Source organism: Macrosteles quadrilineatus, unplaced genomic scaffold, assembly GCF_028750875.1.
Source record: "Macrosteles quadrilineatus isolate MER2022 unplaced genomic scaffold, UCM_ALF_1.0 Scaffold_4__1_contigs__length_99947679, whole genome shotgun sequence".
Lineage (NCBI taxonomy): Eukaryota > Metazoa > Arthropoda > Insecta > Hemiptera > Cicadellidae > Macrosteles > Macrosteles quadrilineatus.
In genome coordinates, this window is record NW_026542597.1 from 41841863 (window position 1) to 41867812 (window position 25950).

At 36.3% G+C, this 25950-nt stretch overlaps 1 protein-coding gene across 2 annotated transcripts in view; it reads right to left on the bottom strand.

Annotated features, from left to right (window-relative positions):
- The window catches only part of LOC128992363 (4'-phosphopantetheine phosphatase), a 60732-nt gene that overhangs the window by 18668 nt on the left and 16114 nt on the right, over window positions 1-25950 (bottom strand). The window contains exons 9-15 of one of the 2 annotated variants that reach the window (XM_054415909.1): window positions 24031-24235; window positions 23057-23209; window positions 4492-4575; window positions 3028-3115; window positions 2191-2395; window positions 1658-1812; window positions 961-1130 (exon numbers count right to left, since the gene is read on the bottom strand). In XM_054415909.1, the coding sequence (XP_054271884.1) occupies window positions 961-1130; window positions 1658-1812; window positions 2191-2395; window positions 3028-3115; window positions 4492-4575; window positions 23057-23209; window positions 24031-24235 (1060 nt within the window). The remainder of the gene's footprint in view (window positions 1-960; window positions 1131-1657; window positions 1813-2190; window positions 2396-3027; window positions 3116-4491; window positions 4576-23056; window positions 23210-24030; window positions 24236-25950) is intronic. The other variant, XM_054415910.1, reaches the window with a different exon arrangement.

Sequence of the window (25950 nt, forward strand, 5' to 3'; positions counted from 1 at the left end):
GAGTTGAACATTATATCGATCGAGTATATTAAAATTGTGATATAAAATAAGTATATTTCAGGTTGATTGTGAATGAAAGATACAAGTTAAGCATTGTTTAGTTTTTACCATTTTTTAAACCTCTTTCTGTTTTCAGATAGTTATTGGGGCGCCTACTTTAGGAGATGAATGGGCAGCTAACTTTCAACACAACATGGCTGCCGTACATGGGAACATAATGACTGCTGCCTCTAGTGTGATAAAACCAATAGCAGACCTGGTAGACTGGATGTTTGGAGGACCTGGCCCTACCCACTGACCTCATACTAGTACCTTGTCCTGGTTAAACTTTATCTCATAAGGCATCTCAAAGCTGTATAAATAGATATTGATATTATTGTTAAGAAAGAAAATGTTATTTCTGTCTGTGTGTTTGCTCCCGGTGAACGTATAAGCTCCTTAACTGACTAGACTGAAATGTTAACAGGGTATGAAAAAAAATTCACCATTTGTTCATATGGCTCATAAGATATTGTTCATAAGACGGTCCAAACCCTGGTTACTATCTAACATCGACCTTTTTGTTAGAGAGCATCAATAATTTATTCATTGCCCGATGACAAATGGCATCTAGGTATGGAAATGATACCCTAGTTTGTGATTTCATGATGTGAGGAGGTTGGCTACGGTATAACAAATCCTATAGTTTACAATAACTAGTCCTTTCAGTTTCGTTTGGCATAACAGTTGGTGTACTCGACAGAAACGAGTAGTTAACATCAGAAATCTTTGTCCGACACTCAATTCCACTGAATTTATCTTAATTCTTAAACTGGCAACATCTTTATCATGGAAATTGAATACCTAGTTTAATACTTGGTCAAACATTTTAGTTGTAGTTTTTTAGCAACTCTCTTAAAAACATAGATTGGAGCAGCAGCTTTAAATACAACAATCTAGCTAGTAGTCAGTGGTACCAACCTGAGGTCCAGACAAGGGCCAGCCTGAGCTGTCTCCATGGCTACCAACCGTCCCTCGGCTACAGCGCCTGACACCACGTCACACATGGCGGACACCTGTCTTATCAGCACAAGCAACTCAGAGTGAGTGACGTCGTTCAGAGCAGGCGCAGAGTTGGCACAGAGGATCACCTGGAGAAAGAAGTGGTAAAAATCAAACTTGGATTGCCCAGAGTGAGTAAGAACTGGTGGACCTGCGACGGAGGTATTTTTGTTTACTACGGATTCAGTTTCATTAAATTTGAGCTATTAATGACATTTACAAACTGTAAGGAAATCAAATCTGTGCTTTGCAAACCTGCAGACTAAGCGAATTTCCATTTGCCTGATTTGAGATTCGCTTAAATCTAGAGATTTAAGTTTTCCTTAAATTTGGATATGGTTTCCTTAAATTTGTATATGATAGTAATACAAGTTTTAGTTAGGTACTTGAATCACACCTAGAAACCTAATATCAAACCCTTCTTCTTGGCATAAAACCAATGATTTACTTTCAACGTATTATTCTATCTCTTCAGACTGAGGAAACACCATGTCGTGCCTTATTAAATATAAATTCCCAGTTACACTAAACCTCATAGATAACTATGCAACAACGCATATCAGCTGATTTTTATTGTAGCCTTATCATTAATAACTCAGTAACACCAAGAACATACTTTGGTGCCTCGTTTGAGCAGCTCTCTGGCAAACGGTAGAACGCCCAAGACAAAGTCTATGCCGCTGTTGTCAATGAAGATTGCTGCACACTTGTGAGGTGGGCCTCTCCATCTCTCCATCCACTGGTCTAGCGTATCCACCAACCAAGGTCTCTCTGCGGGGGAATTTTAGAGATGTAAACTGATATTATCACTATCAGAAATGAAAGAGGTACAATAAACTTCCTTTTGTTCGGATCCATTTGGTTCAAACTTGAGATGGTTCGGATGCCCTCCTACTTATACTACATGATGAATTATGCACTCGTTCAGGTTTGTAGCCTCAGAAAAAAACCACACAACTTTTTTGTTTAGTCACATCGTTTCCCTTTTCAGTACAGATGTCATTACTCCTTAATTGTTTTAATTATTTCATGTAGTTTACTAATTTTGTACTTATTTAACAATCCCACTATTGACTATTCCTGCATCAACAAAAATACATTTCTTACGAACAAACCACTTGGAAATAAACTGAACCTTTTTCAACTCACCAGGTATTTTCTCCCTTGCCTCCTTGAAGCCAAAGTTGCCCTTCTCCATGAAGTCAACCACTTCCTTTGCACCCCAGTCAAACATGTTGCCAGCCAACAGTGCGGTTATCAGTTCTACCCCTCGCTCACTGTCTGGCATCTCGTCCAGCTGTGTGAGCCGCGCAGGCAGCAACGCCAGGGCACACTCGTTCTCCACCTGCTTTTGCTGTAACAATTTGTTTTGCTGTAACAACACTACCTAACAATATCTTCTTGAGGTGTTGGCAGAATAAATTAAAACAATTTTACACAAAACAGAAAAACCATTAACAATAGGATTGCCGTCAGTCTGGTCCCAGTCCTGCCCACAGCAATGCGTGTAATTGATAGGCATGTCATTAATCGTTTGTGTGTTTCATTGATTCTGACGACACCTCAAGAAGTGGATCTTTTTGTTAGCCTGACAATGGTGGAGTTATAAAAACCGGCAAAACATAATGTCGAAAATTTTGATACTACATGTTAAGGATTGTCTGACGAGGTATGTTTAGCCATTATTTGTCATAAAAACCAATCCTGGGTCTATCAATAAGAATTATAATTTAGTTATCTGCTGTTCATTGATTACCCAAGTGCCCTGTGTCAATCTTTAGCATCAAATGCCACAGGTGGTGGTGTTCAATACACCTCAAGTGACACCTGTACTGTCAAATCTTCTGACCTTCCAGCTCAATCGATTATCATACCATAGAAAAATACTATGCTATTTGGTGTGACTAGATAGTTACAATACTCTGAAGGACAATTTACACACTAAATTATTAATTAATATATTAAAAAATAATAAACAAAGCTTACGGCAAGATAAGGGTCAGGGAAGTCAAACTCCTTGAGACAATGTTCTATGGTGTCTAGCAAGCTGCGTACAGTAAGGTTCCCATAGGCACTGCAACATCCAACAACAGAAATAAACCATCAAGTATTAGTTAATTATCTCATTTAAAACATATCTTGAAGGAAAATGTACTTCTCTGGAACTTCCATAAGACGTCATCCTATTAACTGTGTTTGTAAATGATAATTTTTCAAATATGGTAAATCTGGATACTTCTCACAAATAACTCAATTTTATGAGAAAAACCCATTGAGGGAATGGTTTACAGGAAGGATAGAGTTCAGCAATCTTACTTGAGAAAATCAAGTCAGGGTGGCAAAATAAATGTTCAAAAATACAATAACGCACAACATTTCTTTATGGCTTAATCTTTTGATTAAGAGCCATGGTATTCTATTTCAAAATTAGAATCAACCTCAACCTGTGCTGTGGCCTTGGTGATATTACATAAAATTTACTAGATTACTACATCATCTGTAACGTCCAATGACATCATTCAAACAATTAGCCTTTAGGAATGATTTGTGGTAGAGAAGACTAAGCTAAGACTTTCTCTGGCCAAGATACATAACAATAACACATTATGAATTCCTACAGTCTCCAGTAATTTATGTCTGTGTACTTCATTTGTTTATCTTAAAGTTGTGACTAAGAAGGGTTATGTAAAAAAGGTGGCGCAGGCACAAGGAAACAAATAGAACAGAAAGATTCTTCACATGAGTTTCATAATATCTAATACAAGATGAATGGTTAGTTTTAATTTACTCTTGCTGTGTGTGCACCAAGCAAAATCAAGGTTTAAATTTTGTAATAATTTTGTTCAAGAGGTAAAAAGTTATGTCATACCCATAATTAGATGACTTTGTTTAAGACCTAAGCCAGTTAATGAGTTAGAGTGGTTCCCAATAAGTCATAAGCTGATTATTGCTAGGCGTGTCTTACTTTGGAGAGACCTATCGCTTGCTTGATACTTGAAGAGTGAATATAGAATTGCTTATCAAGTTATAGAATTGCTAGTTCCTTGTCCAGAGTACAATAGCTTTGCTGGTGTTGAGTCACCAAATGATCGTAAGTTGAAATGATTGTTAATGATAGAACAGTAGACTCTCAGTAATCCGGACGCTATCTAATCCAGACCTCAGTAATCTGAAGTTCTATGTCGTGCAATCATGAAATTACAATTAGGCTAGTTGAAACTCATGTTCATTTAATTTTTTGTGACCAACAAGTAGAGCTTTAAACAAATAATATTATGAAACACGACCATAGACAAATGGAGTCTAGATCTAGAATGCATACTTCCAAATAGTCCTAAACTAGTGAGAGTCTACTGTAAATGATGATGATATGAGTTAGAAATATGCATTTATTTGTGAATAACCCAATTAAATATGTGTTTTAGTTAAATTTAAAAAGAGCACACTTACTCGATTTGTTTAACAAGATATGGTGTATTTTGTACAGGAGGAAAGACTTCTCTGTAAGTAACAGAGCCTTTTGAGTCATCATTGCTAAAAAAGGAAATAAGCTGAACAAAATTTTGAAAATGTCAGTTCTTTTCTGATGGATTTTGTATTTAAGTTAATTCAACTTAAGGCATCAAACAAACATACTTTTTCAATTACTTATTCTAATTATATTAATAACTATCTTACAAATAACTTTTATTAGCTAAAAAATAGGCTACAGGAAAGACTACTCTTTTAACAAACTTTATTAGATCTGGTGAAGGTTGTACCATTGATAAAACCATTGACTATACACAGAATATCTTTGTATAGTCAATGATAAAACATACTCCCTTTGTAGATTTTATGGATAAGCTGAAGACAATTTTATTGTTAGTTCCGTCCGGTGCACTGTAGGAGTTGTGTTTTGTTTACAACTTGTTTATTGTTATTTCAGTCATTTAAAACCTTGTTTAACCAAATAAAACAATAACTCACCCCTAGTTATATAACCAAACAGTGTAAAGCACAAATCATGAAATGAACCCTAAAATAATAGAAACGAAATGTATTACCTTCCCCGAAAAATATCAGTTTTTTGATAAACCCTCTCCTAAAGCCCTAACATTATTAGGCGATTTTGTCGCCTGTCGATGAGCAATTAGATCGCTGGCGACCATATTGCCTAAATATCGCCCAATGTATGACATGTTTCGATGTTTGATGTTTCGGATCACCTGTGATTTCGACATCGCCCGGAGACCACCTGATTGCTCGATTTTCCCAAGCAATCCACCAATTTGCCGGCGATTTGGAGGTCCATGGGTGACAAGATTGCCAAGTGTGTGGGACCGAGCTACCATCTCAGGCGATATTCTCCCCGCACAAACGCAATGATGTCTGACTAGCCTCACGTGATGTAGTGTTATAATATTTTTATTTCCTTTTACTGTATTTAAAGCAGCTGTTATTTCATTCTAAATATTTAATGTTATATTATATAGTTGTTATTGTTACCCATATATCCAAAAATCTATCACGGACTGTTGCGAATATCCCTATACTCTTTTAGAATTTTCTTGAATTTTGATGGGTCTATTTCTTTTTTTATGAATTCAGGGACAAATTTTAGAAAAACGTTACCAGGGTATGAGGGTTTTTTTAAAAAAAATTTTAACATGAGAGATTGGACAAACTCTCTTCTCCTCCTGAAATTATAAGAATGCAATGAATTTATTACTTCCTCTGGTTAGTTTTTTTTTTCGATTAGAATTGTTTTATAAATAAATTGCCCATAAAATGTTAAAATTTGTAATTTCTTAAAACGTTCTTTTGCCGAATTATCTCATTTAAGGGTCCGCCGGACCCCGAGTCGGAAATCTCAGCACGATATAGCTAACGGCCGCTTGGAGCGCTGCACAACGGAGGGGAGCGGGAGAGGGGCCGAGTGAGTGGGAGAGGGGATGAGAAAGCGGCGCGGCGGCGGCGCCCAGCAGGAGAGGAACCGCTTACCCACGCGCACTGGCATACTCACTGTTTTATCATTGCCACTAGTGCAACTTCCACTCCACAAAACACCAAAACACCGCGAGCCAAGGCGGTCTAATGAGCGCCGGGAATGCTTCAAAACTCACCACTCGTGCTTATCCATATACTAAATAAATATTTAAAGTAGGCTACAGTACTGGGTTTTGTCAGTAAATGCATTTTGGCTGTAAACAGATTACTGTACCATAAGTAAACCCAGTTATGGTAGGTACAATATTTTGAAATATAAAAACAACAGTTGAAATAAAAAAAATTTATTTCAATTATTTATAATTTATCTTCATTTACAAATTATTAAATAATTACAATAGTTTATCAGTTTTATTCGTCGACTTCAAAACCTATCCCTTATTGGGAGTCCCCGAGGGTGTCTTGGGTCGATCAGCTCTGGCAATACACATTTGAAATAAAAATTAGTCAGGGGTTTTTCCATTTTGTTTTCCCAAAACTGGTCGTCTCTCACGATTTTCTCTATGGACATGCCTTTGTTAGTCCACACCAAAAACCAACAATTTTTTTGTTGTGTTATGTGGAGCTGTCCCTGGATTTGGTAGTACTATCAATGGCTCCGTTTTAATTTTAGATTCCTCTCTTCATCCAGCACACAAAACTTAATTTTCTTTTCAATAACTGCATCAGCTGGCGTCAGGTCTTTAGCTGATGCAGGACATTTGACCTGTAAAACAAAATACAGATGATGTAGCAAAATTCTGGTACAGTATTGCAAATCACACCCAAAATTTGATTTAGTTAAATGAAATACACGACTCAATTATTAGTATTTTAAAGCAGGTATACCACAACAATGAATTGTAAATTGTTATCTATAATATTAAAACGAAACAGTGTTTTTTTATTTCACGATTCTGAATCAACCACCAGACGGATTTTCATGATTTTTGTGTTGAAAGAAAGATAATTTTGAGAACTAGGGAATGTCGAAGCCATTATTTTAGTTTAGAGTCCCAGTTATTTAGAAATTAAGTTTAAATTTTTAAAAAGTCTAGCAGCCGACGCTACGATTCTAAACTAGCTTTTGGTGTATTATAATTTGTTTAACATAACAGCTGTAAACATTCAGTGTTTGTAACACAAATTCAGCATTTGGATAAAATTAAAAGACTTACTAAGGGGTGACTTTTTTATACTATGTGTAATGCTAATCATTGATACGTGCAATCCTTCGATAAGAGGATGACAGATTATTTAAATATACATAGGTAAAATACTAGGATGTTCAAAGTTTTTTTTTAATAAATCTTTGTAATCTTCGGTTTGTTTTAGTGCAATATAATTTTCTTTTAACGAACAGCTGGTTTAATATAAAAATTCTCTGTAGAACTATGAGGTTATTTTATTTACTCTGATTCGTCATTGATTTTTAGGAAATAAGTAAGATTAGTAGACCACCAAGAAAAGTAACACCATCAATGTATACAAGTCGAGGCTCTGTACACGAGTCATAAAAAAAGATATGCAAATTATTATACTGCTCAACTTTTTTAAGAAAGGATAGGAAAATCCATTTCTTTACACGTTTTAATTCATCTTGGTTTGTTTACAATCAATGTTTTTGAATGATTAAACTTTGTTTGGATTAGGCCCGGAAATATTGATGTCATAAAGAAGGAGATCAAGAATCCTCAGGAATACAATTTTAAATTACCACCACAACCCAGACGGGTTTTATCCAAAGATATAACAGATGAATGACATAGATTGAGCACAACGTCATCATTGACCTAGGATACTGCAATTAGACTAACCATCCTTTTATAAATCTAAAAAGTTGTTTGGCGTGTGTTTAGTTGTGGTTACGTTTGGAGGGGCGCACTCATTTTGAGCACGTGTTTAAGTTCAGATATGTAGTATGTACAAGTAGCTAAATATATATTTATCTCTACTGCTCTTCTACAATATCTCCTGGACTAAAGATTAAAATTTGACTATTAAAGATCCTTCCAACTATTAAAATCTGACGTTAAAATAGTTAATACTCAAAAAGTACACACGGTAGGATACTGTGTACAGCATTATATAGTACGGCACAAATATACCTAAACCTCAACTTTCTAAGATAACTGTTAACTCAAAGCTGTTTTTTGTTTAAATCATAAAACTCTTACCTTTAGGATCGTGATTATGGACTCCTTCCTGTCTTGAGAGAAGGTTGCCGTCCTGTAGCGTGTACAGCCTCGCCTTGCACCCAACCTTGTTGCAGCGCCAAAACTCTTCGCCACTTTTTTGTACACCCATAGACCGGTACACGAATTGTTCTTTTACAATATTAACACGACCCCTAGAACTTTCAACTTTGAACATTTTCACCACACTAACAAAATCTTAAAATATATCCTTAACAAATTAACACTCTAAACTCTACCTATAGACCACTTAACAAAGTTACACGTGTGACATCCAAAGGACAAGTGACACAGAACAAATATTTTTCGGGGGACATCGGGGTTTCCAGCTAAACCGAGAAATCCTATTGGCCGGCCAGGTAGAGGGTAAGCATTCTTGAGTCATGAAGTCATACGCTGCATACCGCTGCCGTTACGGGTGCGTCCCTTACAACGTGAGTGCTGACCTTTGAAACCCTTCTTCACGTGAATCATTACTAACAATGCAAAAATTCTTCACGGGAAAGGGAATTTAGAGTGTTTTTTAGTAAAATAATAAAAGCTTAGGATGGAATAAACCAATTTTCCAAATGTGATAAAATATATCCAAAAACAATCAGACTACAACAGTTAACTCATTCTGCATAAGAATAACTCGATAGTTTTAAATTTACGATGTTTTAAATTGTCTTCGTATAAATTAAGTTATTTGAATCAATTTTCAATTTGAATACTTTGAACTTTTAACAGTACACTTAAGAGGCGGCAGGAGTCAACCACCACGCTACTGGCAGGGCCTGCTATTTAACATGGGACTAATTTACTTTTCACTTAACTGCAATTAAACGATTGCGAATTTGGCATGGATCAAAAAGTAGTATTAAAAAGCATAACTTAACCTACGTGTAGCATGCAAAAACATTTAAAAAAAAATTTTTTTAAATTTGTTTTTGTTGAAATAAAAAATATTATTTTCCATAAGGATTTGACAGAACTAGTTCAATGTTACAGTAGGTAAACGTTATCGTAAAATTGTGAAATTTGGCTTACAAGTAACCTTATATATTCAGTCTTAAAACTACTTTTTAGTTTTCTTGAAAAGTAAATTGGTTTCAATGTTTTTCGTTGTTTTAAAATAACTCTACAACTGCAACCGCCTCACGCGCAGTGCGGGGCGGCGTAACAGTTCAGCGTTCTCCACACAGATAGCACTAGCGTCGATGTGAAAGAAAAGGCGCGCAAAATACAAATTTTAGTATAAACCCACATTAGACATTAGACATTAGACATTATTTATTTGCACATAACATTCTTTTAGATGTGATAACATATAGAACAGGTGCATTGTCAAAATTGAGCCTAGACTAGAAAAATACAAAGTACAAAGTAACAGGAAAAATACCTAGCCAAATAATGTTAATACAGTACAGTAGTTAAGCAAATTAAAAACAAAAAATTAACTCAAGGGATGGTTATAAAATTCTTCTATTTTATAAAACGCACGTTCAAGGAGTCCATTTTTCAATGTTTCTTGAAACTTGTTTGAACTCATTATTTTATAATATACCGGTAGTTTATTATACATTTTTAAACCTGCATACAAAGGACTTTTTTCAAATAAGGTCAAACGGTGATTTGGTAATCTGAAAATTGTTTCGTTTCTTGTACTATAGTTGTGTGTGAATTTGAATGAATCCGGGAGGTTATTTTTTATATTGTGTATGTAGTTTAATAATTCAAATATGTATAGTCCTGTGAGTGTTTGGATTTTTAAATTTTGAAAATGTAATTTACAAGGACTTCTGGGGTGGGAATTAGTCATAATTCGGATGATTCTTTTCTGAAGTCTGAAAATAGTTTTTGCATCAGTTGCCTGTCCCCACAAAATCACACCATACCTCAAGATGGATTCTACATAGGCATGATAAACCATTTTAAGTACTTCAATGGTGACACATTCTCTCAAGTGGACAAAGACAGATGATGCAGATCTAATTTTTTTCTTTATAGCATCTAGATGCACCTTCCAGTTAATATTTTCATCTAGATGAATGCCTAGGAATTTATTTGTATGGACTAAATTGGAAAAACTATTTAATTCTCTTTCATTTCTGGCTGAAAATTTTATAATTTGGGTTTTATCCACATTTAGTTTAAGGCCATTTATTTTAAACCAATTTTCCATTTCTTTCATAACTTCTGTGAGAGATGTAAGAAGCTCTTCTCTACTATTTTCTTTAATGATTGCAGTAGTATCGTCAGCAAACAGAATCAAATCTCTATTAATAGCTTTAGGGAGGTCATTTATGTAGATTAAAAAGAAAAGGGGACCTAAAATGGAGCCTTGAGGCACCCCAAGCTTTATACATTTCCAATGTGAGAAATGCCTAGTTCCTTCATCAGAAATTACGGTTCTTTGTTTCCGATCTGAAAGGTATGATCTAATTAGGGAAAGACAACTTCCTGAAATTCCATAGTCATGTAGTTTTTGAAGCAAAAGCGAATGATCAACACAATCAAAGGCCTTGGATAGATCACAGAAGACACCAGCTGCATTCCTTGACCCATCCAAAGCCTCCGATACCTCATTAATAAAGTGTACAAGAGCTGTATTTGTTCCAAGGTTTTTCCTGAAACCAAATTGATTTTGATAAAACAGATTATTATGTTCAAAGAAACAAACTAATTGGTTATTTATAACTTTTTCAAAGACTTTAGAAAAATTGCTTAAAACTGATATTGGACGGTAATTGTTGATATCTGATCTAGAGCCTTTTTTGAAAATTGGAGTTATTTGTGAGTATTTAAGTTTGTCTGGGAAAATTCCATTTGTTAAACACTGATTTATGATAATAGATAAGGGTTCAGAAATTAAATTTACAGCAGCTTTAATTAATTTGATCGGTACTTCATCCCAACCCACAGAAGTTTTGTTTTTTAGGGAAAGAATAATTTTTTTCACTTCGCCCTTACTAATCTGCTGCAGATTACACAACGAAATTCCTTCATCTCTACAATAGTCTCGAACAGATTCATGAACTCCTTGCACAGTGGCCTTTGGTACATTAATGTTCAAAGCTGTTTCGGCAAAGAAAGTGTTAAATATTCTAGTTATATCCTGAGGTTTACATATATCTTTGTCGTTATTAATTAAAAATAATTTGCCATCAGTTTTGTTTTTTACGTGACCAAGTTCTTTATTAACAACTTGCCAAGCAGCTTTAGACTTATTTTCAGACTTTTCTATGTAGTCACCATTTGCAATTATTTTTGCCTTCTTTACTACTTTTTTAAAGATTTTTTTGTACTGTTTCACATACATTAAAAACTGTCTATCTTGATTATACTTAGCTTGCAAGTGGAGTTCTCTTTTCCTCACACTAGATATTTTGATGCCTTGTGTCACCCAATTCAAAACTGTTGGCTTACATTTACGTGTTTTTTTCAAAGTTTTTGGAGGAAAAACGTGATTGAATGCTAGTAGGAATTGGTGCAGAAAGTTGGAATAGTTTTCACTTGGGTTCAAGCTCGGATCAAAATTAAAATTGCAATTACTTTTAAAAAAATCTATGAAGTAATTAATTTTTTCATTTGAAAATATTCTTTTACTAGAAGGTGCCGGATTATTTACAGCAATCTTACAGTTAGTTGGCTTGGGGAGATTTAAGAAAATAGCATTATGGTCTGACATACATAAATTAGTATTTAGCTTAAAGTTTACCTCATATTTCTTTTGCGTAATAATATTATCTAGACAAGTTTCTGAATTGCGATTTGGGTCTATCCTTGTGGGCTCCTCAAACTGCAGCCAGAACCCACCACACTCAACCACTTCTCTAAATCTACAAGATATAGGATTGTTTTCCAAAATGTTAATATTAAAATCACCAGTGATGAAAACAGACTTATTTTTTACTCTTTTTTGCAGAAGCAAAAGCAGCTTTTCGAATCTGACCAGAAACAATTTATTCATTTTGTAGGTTGGAATTGTATAGACTGAAATAACAATTAAATTGAAATCTGGGAGTTCAACTGCTGAACCTTCAAATATAAAATCTTCATTCAAATCAGAGAAATCCTTTAAAGGTATAAATTTACATTGTTTATTAATTAAAATACATGAACCTCCTCTTACACCATTTTCTCTTACATAAAAATCTGCCAAACAAAAATTATTGATTGTGTTAGCCAGATTAATAGAGTCATTGTCAAGCCAATGTTCAACAAGTGATATTACTTTAATTTTTAAAGCAGACTGAGTTAAAAACAAATTGAGTTCTGATATTTTTGACGAGCTTAAATTTTGAATATTATAAAACATTATAAGATCTGAATTACATCCTGGATGAATAAGTTGTGGATTTTTATTATCTTCAGTTGAATTTATGTCAAAATTATTAATATCAAAATTATTAATATCTGTTACTGTAAAATTTTGGAGACTGGCAGACTTATGGTCTTTGTCAGTACAGCTTAGTTTAAATATAAATTTACAGAAGAAAATAAATCACTATTTTGAATGCAAGACACTTTACTCTGCTTTTCCACTGCACACACTGGTGTTGACTTCAGTGCCTCACTGTAGCTGGGTTGAGCAGTTACCACCGCAGGGCTGACAGGTCTAGAAGTATTCTCTTCCAGGTGTACTATGGGACCAACAGATTGTGAAGAAGTCAAGGCAGCAGGTTGAGGTCTGACAAGATTATCCTGTTTTGTCGAGCTAGAGAACTGGGAGCCCTCTTCGGTTTGCTTTGATGGATCCTCAGAGTAGTTGTTCTCAGCAGAAGGCAGGACAGAGGTAGGTTGATAGGAATTAAGAAGGTTCTGCAACTGCTTCAGAAATTCTGCATACGACAGCCCATTCCACAGTTTTCTTCTGGCAGTAGGTTGATCATATGCTACTACGACTACGGTTGCATTGGTCTCATTCTGCAATTTAGTAATGTTTCTCGTGAAATGCTCCAACTTTATTTGGTCACGGACAACACCCATGGGGGAACAAATCAATTTTTTAAGTTTCTTTCTTTTGAAGTCTTGAATAAGTTGATCAAATGCCTCGTCATACTCTTCATTCGATGGTTTCCCATTGAACAAGTCTTTTGTGACAAGGCTATAAATTGTCGCACCATTTTGTTTAGTCTGGCATGTCAATCTGGAGCATACAAATTCAGATTGTTTTGGTCTTCCAAATTGTTTTCGGAATACGACCGCGACACCCGCGCTCATGTTCCTTTCATGCTGAAGGTCACTTGAAATTGTATGGGCAAAAGCCACAGACGGGTCATTTTTGTGACTATCAATAACTTTGTTCATGTCAGCAGCAATCACATTCACTGAGTTCAATGTGATGGATTGATTTTGCCTAACAGTTGACTTCACTTGAAATATTTCTTTAATCATTAGGGCTATCTTCTTTTTCCCGTGCCTGTTGAAATGCAATCCATGTCTAGTATATGATTCCCTTGTTAGTCTATTTATAGCTAGGAAGGAAACATGGTCATATTTTTTTGCAATTTCCTCCATATCCCAATTGAGGTAGCTTATTTTGTTATTTAAGGCTGGATTATGGTGTCTGTACGGTAAGCCTGAAATGATAACATTGGTGTGTTTGGTTTGATCAAGCAGACTTTCTATTTCATTGCTTAGACATCTTTCAGCTTGAGCAATATCATCATTCGACCCTCCTAACCAGACTAATGTATCTTCCTTAGAAAAGTTTTTTGTTAAGGCCTTTACATCCTTTATGACGTTTGCCGTCATCGCATTAGGTTTAAAGATGCTGCTTATCCTAAATTTATTTTCGGGCCATAAGTCCATAAGATTTTGCACAAGGTACCTAGCATGACTATCCCCAAGAATCAATATTTCCTTTGCTTTTCTTTGGTGCTTGTGATGGATGCGTTTCCTAGGGTTATTTAGTGAATTTGTCACAGCTTTTTTTGAACTAACTGTCTCACTTTCATTGCCTTGCTCCATCTTTTGGGATTCAAGATTCTTGTTTTTGCTTTGCTCTACAAATTGGAGTTCAGCTTTGTTCTGATTTGTCGACTCCGCTTTGCTCAGTTTTGCTCCTGGTGATCTTACAGCTATGCTATTCTTACTCTCCACCACCTCTTGGATTTTAGTTTTACTCTTCTCTGCTTCTTGAGTTTCTCCAGTTTTGCCATTTTTGTTCTTCTCTGCCTCTTGAGTTTTATTAGCATTCAATTTGTCTGAACAGAGGGTGCCATCATTTTGGGAAAGGATGTCAAATCTGTTACAAAGATCTATTGAGCTGTCAAAGTTACTGTCATTAAGCAGAATGTTTCTTCCCTTAACAACAACAAATTCCTCGCACAGTTCTCTACATCGCAAAGTCCACACTTAGCAAAGTCTACATCGGAAGATCAACAATTTTGGCAGTGTCAGTATTATTGAGTTGTTTCTATCAAACCGTGATGGGTCATCTGAAGAAGTTCCCGTCGAGGACGAAAAAGCGGAAGCTGCCTTCCTATTTAAAAAAATACTTTGATGATAAGAAGTAAGTATGCATAATATTTAGTCTTGATTTTAGAATAGGCCTGGATACTATATAGAAGACTTATTGTGGTATTAGTACTGTAATTCAAAAAATAATTATGTGCAATTCAATTAACATCACTGTGACTTAAGAGGGACTTTTAAATGAGGCCTACAATAATTTGTAGTAGGTATTTACTGTCCAAACTTAAAAAAACATACATTTTTTGTCAGTTTGACGTTTGACGCATTAGCATTGTACCATCATATCTCTTGTATTTTCAGGAAAGAACCAAGTCACGATGGGGAGAAAGACGCAACAGAAACTTCTCACGTCTCAATGCTGTGTGGTCGTAGAATAGTGACAATTAAAGATATTTTCGATCAAGTGAAAGAATTAGATAATCATAGTCCCACAGGTTGTAGTTTCAAAGATTTGACATTTTTGCGGGAAAAGAGAGTTGGACTGAAGAGTGGTTTTGTATTTAAATGTTCCATGTGCAACATAACAAAGGTTATTTGGTCAGAAACAAAGAAAAATGATTTGATGGATGTAAATACAAGTGCTGTTAGTGGAACTATGGCAACAGGTGGAGGCCATGCTCAATTAGAGGAAGTTTTTTCCACAATGGACATTCCCCCGATGAGCAACAAAACCTTTAAGAAAATAGAGGACAAGGTAAATATAAATTATTTTAGGGAAACATTTACTGTATGTCCACTTATTTGCTTTGGATATAACGTAAGTTAAAAAGTTTAACCAATCCTTTATCCATTAATCATATAATTCATTTCACGGCTGTTTGTTTATCACTATTATTAACTTTATTTGATGTAAAATTATTATTATTATTCAAGATTTGCCATTTGCTACAATAACGTCGTATATTGGAGACCGTTACTAAGTTGTAGTTATTATTTTTTTTATATATGTACAATAGTTAATATTTAATTATATAACTACCTTTTAGGTAATCTCGGAGTTGGTAGCTACAGCTGAGTGTGAAATGAAAGAAGCAGCACAGGAAGAAGCAAGACACGCAGTAGAAAATGGAGAGGTTGACGAAGATGGCACGCCGCTTCTCACTGTCGTTGCTGATGGCAGCTGGTGCAAAAGGTCCTACAGATCTAATTACTCGTCACTGTCAGGAGTGGTAAGTAGGTTTGACCCCCCGTCTGGGCAAAAATATGTTGTGCTAGTTTTTTCTAATTTTTTTACGAAATATTTAATCAATTTACTCAACTAATAATTACCGTAAGCTTTTCATACAAAATCTTTTATTATTTTGTGTTAAATTAAACGGTTAGTTGGATATCAGTTTTGTTATGGTTAGTTAGCCATCAGCAGGGACGTAACTAGGGGGGGGGGGGTGAATGATAAATGCTATATAACTGTTATTTTACTGTTTACGAATGATAACGGTACGTATGAACTTGTACGGTGCGAGAATGAGGATAAGCATACTGCGTTATCTGTCTGTCGTCGATGAGTCACTAGGACGGCGCCGGCGCGGCGTCAAAACACTTCCACACCCCTCCCGAAACCCACCTACCCCTCCGCACACCATCCCTCACATCAGTCACCACGCACACACACACACACACATACTACAAACACAACACTAGCAATACTAGTAATATTATTAGTTACTAGCAATATTATTTTCGTGAATCATTTCGTTTTCAAATAAAATATTTGTCTTTGAAAATACTAACCATATTGCATTCAATTATTTATCATATCATTTTATTATCATATTGGCGATTATTTATCATATTGGCCAACTGTGTGGCTCCACAATTTACCAACGTTGGCCCAACCATCTGTGCTACATGGGCTTGCGAATAATCACCTTTTAACATTCACTCCATCACATCAAATTGGGTGTGACAGGTTTATTGCTACTAGGGTATTTATCTGTTCTCAAAAGAAAATAATTCTCTATTATAAAAAATTGGCAACTAACGCGTGTATGTAATGTGTACTACTAAGGTTTTTGGGTTTTTATTTACAGGCGGCTATTGTCGGCCACAATACAAAAAAGGTGCTGTACATGGGAGTGAAGAATAAATATTGCACTCCATGCTCCCGAGCTGCATCTTTAGGAAAGGAGCCAACAGAGCATACCTGCTACAAAAACTGGGAGTCAACCCAGAGCTCTTCTAGTATGGAACCTGCCATCATCGCAGACGGCTTTCAACGTAGCGAAGAGATGTATGGAGTGAGATACGCTCGTCTTATCGCAGACGGCGACAGTAGCGTATACAAAAGGATTAGAGAGAGCAGACCATATAAAAGTATTACTGTTGAAAAAATAGAATGTAAGAACCATTTGCTGCGAAACTTCTCCAACAAGCTAAGGCAAATTGCAGTTACATCGAACAAAAACAAAAACAGTATCCTTATGAGAAAAAAATTGGGTGAAAACGTTTTCCGTTGTAGAATGGCTGTCCAAAAAGCCCAGGAATACAGGAAGAAACAAGATTTGCCAAACGTAGAAAAGATTAAACAGCTGAGGCTGGATATTTTGAATGTACCCAGTCATGTATTTGGACAGCATGAGCATTGTAGAGAAAGGGGATACTTTTGTACAAAGGAAGCGCAAGATGTAAATAGTGAAGGAAATTTTGTTCCACAGTTAGTGTCCGCTGGATTGTATAATTTAATCTGTGATGTTATTCGTGACCTGAGCCGCCATTCACGGAGTTTGATCACGGATGTAACCTCTAATGCAGTTGAGCACTACAATTCGATCGTGGCTAAGTACATAGGAGGAAAACGGGTGAACTTCGCCATGAGAGGATCGTACCAAGGACGGTGTTCAGCGGCAGTTCTTCAACATAATACAGGAAACACCCACTACGTACTCCACAAGCACATGTACAAAGCTAGCCCTGGATATTATACCAAAAGTACAGGTTTGAAAAGAAAAAGAAAGGTTGAGAAAGGACAGGGACAGAAAAAATCAAGAAAGACATTGTTTCAGGTGAGCTCTAACAACGATGCGGATTATGGCGTAGCAGCCCAAAAGCCGGCATCGACGAGGAAACAATGAAAATGGAAACCGAAGAATTTCTAAAAAAACTTCAACGATCAAAAGAGGAAAGAATTCGAATCGAGCGAGCCACCGTCGAACAAAGTGACAGTGGAGAGTGGCTCGAAATACGCCGTAACCTATTGACCGCCTCTAATTTTGGGCGTGTATGTAAAATGAAACCAACGACCGGTTGTCGTTCGTTGGTAAAGCAATTATTATACTCTACTTTTGACTGTGAGTCAATGGCCTACGGCCGCCAAAATGAACCGGTGGCCAGAGAAGAAGCTGCTTCTTTATTACAGAAAACGATACAACCATGCGGCTTGTTTATCGACGACGAAAAACCTTTTTTAGGGGCATCTCCTGATGGGTTAATCGACGATGATGGCTTGATTGAGATCAAATGCCCATCTTCATGCAAAAACCTGACACCGGATGAAGCAGTCATCTCCAGAAAATGTACATTTTGGAAAAAGGAAAAGGATGGAACGATTGGTGAAATAAATAAGGGGCATGACTTTTACTACCAAATGCAAGGCCAGTTGAGCATTACAAAACGACGTTATTGCCAGTTTGTACTGTGGACAACTAAAGGAATAAAAATGGAAAAAATCGAACGAGATGATGAGTTCTGGCAAAATAACATGGTCCCTAAGTTAGAGAGATTTTATCTCAATTGCATTCTACCTGAATTAATTGATCCCCGCCATTGCAGATCAATGGAAATCCGAAATCCGTCGTATATTGTTAATGCCCAGGAAAAGCAAAAAGCATCTAAGAAGACAAACAAAAGCGATGGTTAAATGTCATCATAGCTTGTAAAATGATCATCCATTTTTGTACATATAATTATTTTTAATACATGTTTGTTTTGATTTTTTTGGAAAAGACTCATTAACATCAACTACATTGTAAATCCGAAATAAATAGTTTTCTAAAGGAAAACATGAGTATTGAATTGACCATACCCATTTCCATCAAATTATTTAAACTCAGTTATATAAATTGAGTGTAAATGAAAACTCAATTCCATAGAAGAACTTTTAACGTAATGTAATAAAACATATATTGAAAAAACAACAATTAATTATGGTATCTCATTTATGAAATAAATAAAGTAATGAATAAATAAATAAATAAAGCTATGAAATAAATTGCATATTTGCATAAACGTAAAATTTCAAATTTAATTCAGTTTTACCAAAATAATATAGTAATAATTACCGGCTTCTCGCACGCACTACATACATTTTAAAACTAAAAAAATAAAATTTTAAAACGTATAAATTAAATTTGTACGTTAAAAATTAGCGTAGCATTGCAGGCCGAATGTTTGTTTGTGTAAAAAGACAGATTCATTCGACCGGTCGCGTCGGCCACAGTATTGCACCATTTAGAAATGTACGAACTGTCCATTTTTCAACACTGCTCTATCCATGGAAGTTACGATCAATAGGCTCAAGGTCAGAAACTAGCCGTGCGGGTTGCGGACCGTACAAATGCAGGAGTCGCAGATTGACGATTTTCAACCTGACTCCTGCCGCCTCTTAAAAGATAATAGTTTGACAGCTACAAAAGTGAATGTTTCACGAACTCAACAAAGGTTATAGAATCCAACTTATTTCATCAATGAACAGACAGATGTATTGTCCTTCCAGACCTGGAGGTTCCATCCTCGAAATCACCACAGGATTAGCGATCCCATTACTGCCGCTTCAGTGAGTGCTCGAAATCAGGACACCGGTTTGGAGGAGCTGAATATTTTATGGTTTAAATAAATGAATATGGGGAATTACGGTGTACGGAATACGGGAATTGATTCAATGAGGGTGGTTTGATTATTAAGGATATTAGAACTGCTAACGGAATGGATAATAAACATAGACAATTAATTACGTCACTAGCTTTACTAGCGTGTTTTACGTTTTAAATTCCTTCAACATGTGACCAGTTCTTTTGTTCAAATGAATATTATTTTATTTTTGACTCAGCTGTTTACCAAAACAAACTATGTGTTGTAGTTCTTACTTTTCTTTGTTTACACTTATTTATTTAGAAATTGATGCAGTGAAATTGATATAAATGATATGTGTGGACGATTCGGTTAATGATGTCACGACACAAACGTTATAATTAGGGGTACTGTGAATTTTTTTGGATGTTTTCGTTTTATTTTAGGGAGTTTCAATTCAGACCTACTGGAAATTGTGTATAGTATGAGTAATTGTATTGTGGTGATATTGATTATGGAAGAGGCAGGTATGCGATGGAATTGGAACATTGGAAGGTGATATTGTTGACTAGGCCTATACACTTTCTCAATTGAAGATTACTCTTTCTACTGTAGGCTGCTATAAAATTTGTCTTTATACGTGTAAGACAGCTGTTCTGATTTATACACAGTTGTATTATAATTATTGAGAAAATGATAATATCTGCAATAGTAAAACACAGTACTAGATTTTCAAACAATACAACAAGGTTTCATTTATATGAAGTATAAAATAGCTCAATGTAAATAGCTAGCTATTCCACTACCATATTAATTAAACGTTACTAATGCCTATTTATGCAAGTTAAAAATTAACAAAAAAATAATGCTTACTTACCACAATTTTCTGGCGCCTTTCTTTATTGCCCAATGTCCAAGGTTTTTTCCAGTTTGCCTTTTACATTTGACTGAAACTGAGCGACCTTTTTTTTTCGAGGATGAGGCATTTCAAATAAATAACTATACAAAGGAACTTGCAATACGAATGCACCTGTCTTTTCTAGATAATAGAACTTACAATACTATAACAGAATACAGTATTACAAACGATATTATAGCAGAATGAGACTGCACGTGTGCTGGTGATGGATGCTAGTATAGTATAGCAGAAAGCGAGAAAGCCCTATCGCGCGGCCTTCGTGGGCGCGTCCAATGTTGCCTGCGGGGGTGTTCCACCCCAGTCTCACTACAGCTGATCATCAACCTCCACCGCTCTAGAGTGGTGGACTACACTAGCCATCCTGAGTTGTACAGTACTGGTAGTACATAGGTAGCAAACCATCGGCCTAGTCAGTCATACTTATTGCTATACTCTATACAAACAATTATAATGATATAAATAAAATACTTTTCATCTTATTATCAATTTAGTTTTAGTTTTGAGCGAATCGTTACCGGTACAGCATTAGAACCATTATACGTGTTGTGGTACGTTCATAGTTCATCTTAATCTACTTTCTCATACAAACTAGATTATTATCTTACAAATATTATAAATGTGAAATTTTGTGCGTTTGTTTGTTTGTTTGAAGTTCATCACGCATTACCTACTTTTTTTTTTTTTTTATTATTTGTCATGAGAGCCGAAGCCCCCTGACTGCATACCCGGTACCTATCCTTTAGGACATACCCGGGCCCCATGATGTAGGCCGAAGCTTACGCATCAACCTTTAGCACATCATGGGCGGATGACTTAAGGTCATCAGGCTCGCCGGCTGCCGAAGCAGACCCTTCGGAAGGAGGGTTGCCCCTCAATCCTAACCAGGGATTCCGGCTGCTTGTTTAAGCGTCACTCCACCTGGGTTCCACTAGGTCGGGACCTAGAGGTCCATGGTAGAGCGCCCCGACGCATTTAGTGCAAGCAACACTCGGGACCTATCTAATCCCTGACAGGCAGAACCCGCCATCAATAGCCAGGAGGAAGGGGACCGTCAGCACGCTGACGGGGGGAACCCCAACCTCCCATTTACACCGCTGCCCGATCGAGGCCTTACCCATTGCTGGGAAACCAGAGATAACCAGAGCGATAGATCCCCAGATACCCCTGGCGGAGCCCCAGCACCCGATCTACTTCATTTGCCCGTCAGACCCAACATCACTGCCAGGCCATCAGGGTTTCCCAAAAGGAGGCAGGTATAGAAGTGGGACCCACCCGGATGAACCTATCCACCAGAGGTGGCGACACCCTTGACTCAATTGAGGTTCCGGGAAGAACCCCTCACACTCAAGATAACCATACCATCCGTGCTCAGAGACAGGGATTGGTTTGCATAAGTGCCTACAAACCGTTGCCCTCACACTGCGGAAAGTTACGTTGCCCTTGAGTGTCCCCGTGAGCTACGGGTACTTGCCCGTTTTCACCTCCAGGAAAGGTTACTTCCAAAGTCGAGGATTTACGCATTACCTACTGGTCGGGTTGGTCTTAAATTTTGTATGATGAGCTCCATATGGTGATAGACCATTTTTGCTATGGTAGATGTGGTAACTATAGCATGCCGTACATTAAAGGAACAAAAAAATTCTAAAACCGTGTCCTCCCCCATTGAAAACGTACACCAACCCCGTATAAAGGGCGGGTATTCTGCTAGTATCTATGTAAAAAGGATTCGTTCAATAAACTGACATGTTTATTTAACAACGGGCGGGTATTCTGCTAGTATCTGTATAAAAAAGATTCGTTCATTAAACTGAAATGTTTATTTAACAACAGTGTAGCCAATTTAGTGTAGCCAAAACATCGATGAGCCCAAATAGTTGTGTGTGTTGTGGGTACAGCAGAAGTACGGTATTATATAGTCAGTGCAGAAAGCTTTCTCAGCTGAGAGCTGAGAATTGGAGGAGGGGAAGCAATATGACCGTGGAGGGGCTGTACGCGTGTAGTTCCACTCGCGGCCGCAAGGTTCGGTACGTTACGGCTTCAAATTTTCTAGTTGCAGAGGTTCACGGTAACTGACTTTGTAAGCTACCCATACATGCTAGTGAAAAACAACAAACGGTGTTTTAAAGAACAAAGAACAATCTAAGTGATTCTAGTTTCACATTTTTAAAGTAACGATTCTATAATAAGTTACAGCAGTTTAAAATTGCCATTTTTCGTAAAAATTCAAAAGAATATTTTCAGGCTTCGTGGTACAATAGTTAACATATTGAAACTACAATAATTTAGATAATTTTATCATCTTCAAAATGACACCCTTATTTTGATTCTACGTTAAATGTAGCCTTCGGTAACTCAGTTGCACCAGCCCCTTGCGTTTGCACAAAACGGCAGAGGTAGGGCGGACCCTTAAGATTGAGCATAATTCTGATAGCCTCTTATAACTGCTTCAGAATGCTATCCATATTTAATTTTTTTGTTAACCCATACAATGCTGAACCGAATGCAAGATGAGAGTGAATGTGAGCAAAATATACTTTTTGGGGTTTTCAAATTACAATAAAAGTCTTGTACATTAGGGTGCCAAATTAGAGGAAGTTAACTGTACATAGCTCTTGCACACGTTAAGTTTTAAATAAAAATATACGTAATGTGTCAATTATTCACATTGCTACAATACTCCACTTACAATGGTTGCTCCTTGAGATGTCTCAATCTGGCCAGGTACTTGTCCATGAGTTGTTGACCTCTCGCAGCAGCTGTCTTACTCTCAGGCTGGCTCTCCACTGCCTTCTGTACATACTTGCCTATCGAGTTCTCAAAACAGTCCAGCCAGTACTCCCTGCAAACATTTGTCTTGAGGATTTATTTCACATTTATAAAAGTTTTGTTCAGTGGTTCTCATCTGCAAAACAGTTTAGAAGTATTTTTCGTGAGGAGAGAAATCTTTTCTTACATACATTGTAAATTTTACTTGGACACAGAAAAGTGGTATGTTTAGTAGGTGTCTGCATTCCACCGAAATAGACACTAGGGTACAGTTCTGACCTAACTACCACCATCGGTTCGGTACAAATTCAAATTTAAGTTCAAAGAATCTTTGTTTTTGTAGGATAAATAGTGTCAAATACAGGTGTTGGAAAATTAAAATAGAGGAAAATAGTTTTGATGTTTTTAAAAGAAGATTACAAATTTTTCTCTTTTCATTATCTTTGTATTCTTTGGATGAATTTTGGAATTTTAGACCCTGTACATCTAATATTCTTTTTGGATTCCTTTATTTTTTTATCAGGTAAGTTCCTCAAAAAATTTGCCGTACCTTTGTGTCATAACTTTTTTACATTAAGAAGGAGATATTAGTATTTATATACTAACATTAACAGTCTCCACTAAAACTTGGAAATACAAATTCATGATTTTTCAAATTCATGTTTAACATTTTTTTAACATTGATAAGAATCTGAGAACTTAGACTGTATACGGGCAGAATCCTGGTGACATGTCGCCAATATGTGACATGTGACAATACGCATAGGCAACAGTGGCGACATTACAGAGTAAGTTTGTAAATAGTTTGTCAGAACGTCCCACGTTTATAGCAAAGAAATATTATTGCTGAAACCTTAATAATAGAAAAACTTGTACACTTCATGAGTAGCATACCTAGCTTCCTGGTCACCGTTGAGATCGACCGTGTCAGGCACGTAGTTGGCTGGGTCGGCCAGTAGAGGACAGAAGGATAGCGTCGTCTGCCATCTGTCAAGCTCCAGCTGATCTACCGGCACCGAACTCTCCAACATGACAGAGGCTTGTGTCCTCAGACCTGAACTGCCTGCGTAGTTCTCTAGCCAAGAGTACTTATCCTCATCTGCAATATATCACTTATATTATCATAAGACAGCGACGAGCTTTGTCATAGTCATTTAATCTTTTTTCAAGAGTACATTATGTTACATCAGAATCAGGGCCGTATTTCCCTAATGGCGGACACGGCGGTTGCCGGGGGCCAGGCCTAGGAGGGGGTCTCACTTGGGGCCTCAATTTTTTTCCTTGTTAAATTAATTTCACCGATAATCTGTTTTGTGGGAGACGACCAATAATGTTTGGTCCTAACCTAAGACCCCTAATAATAAAAAATAAAAATAATAGACTTATTATTTTATTAGCTAAGTCTCCTAAGTCTTTTTGCCGATCAGATCGTTGAAAACAAAACGCCCATTCATCGAGTTGAAGCAATACCTCGTTTCTACCCTTAAAGCCGGGTTTTCCTAGGCACGGAATCGGCGAGCGGAGAGAGGAACGCGGAGAGCGGACTCCACTTGTCTTAGGCAATTTAATGTTACTGTTTTCCTAGAAGCGGAGCGAAATGCCATGTTAATTTCAATTCCGCTCTTCGGTTACGCGCCTAGGAAAACCCAGCTTAAGCTCCAACCTTCCATAGAATCAGAATATAGAGGTGCCTCACAGGTGAGAGGAGCCGCCGGGGACCTCATCGGTTATAAATACGATCCTGATCAGAATTGTGTTAGGTATAAAATTAAATTATATTGTTAAAACTAACCTTATATAAAACGGCTAAATAAAAATACAAAAACTGGTAACTTGCAAATTTACAACACAGTCAACCAACAAATTCATCTAGGGTGTAAATGGGCTTGGATAACATAAAAGTTTTTAGTTGTTTTTAAAATTTATTTGTGTCTGTTATTTGTAAAAGATTATCAGGCAGAAGGTTATAAAACTAAATTCTAGCATATGAAGGTTTTTTTCAAAGAATTTTAAGTTGTGATTTGAAAAATTGATTTTATGTCTGTGCCTTGTCCCATAGCTGTGGCATGAACCCAAGGTTTCGAATTTTGGCAAATTATTCTTTACAAACAAGATTAAGATTAAATCAAAGATATATTGGGCAAAAACAGAAAGAATACCAAGTTTTGAAAATTGAAGGTCTCCAATCTTGAATGTTTAACATGATGCGAAGTGCTTGTTTTTGAAATGATAATAGTTGTTCAAAATTTTCTTGAGATGTTGCTCCATACAAAATTATGTCAAAAGGGATGTGGGAGTGAATAAAAGCAAAGTAAATTATTTTTAATGTTTCCAAAGAACATAATTTTGACATTTTTCTCAGAGCAAACATCCCTGATGAAATTTTACAGCCAAGATGTTCAATATGAAGGTTCCAATTTAAATTTTTGTCCAATACAAGTCCTAAGAATTATTTAAAATTGTTCAATTATTCTAGACATTTTCCTTCCATCAAAATTCTGTGTTGAACTTGTTTATTACTCTGATATGTGGATAAAAATATGCACTTTGTCTTATTTATGTTATTTACTAAAACGTTCATATTGTTTAGAATAAAATTTACATATGGAAATTAATTATTTGCTATTGACTCTACTTTTTGATGAGTATTACCAGATACAAGTAAGCTAATGTAAGCATATAGACAGACTTCAGCATCATCTAATAAATCTAGTAAACCCTTTATATAACATATGAACAACAGTGGTCCCAGAATTGATCCTTGTGGCACTCCATATTTTAAATTTGTCAATAATTAAGTAAAATTTTACAATA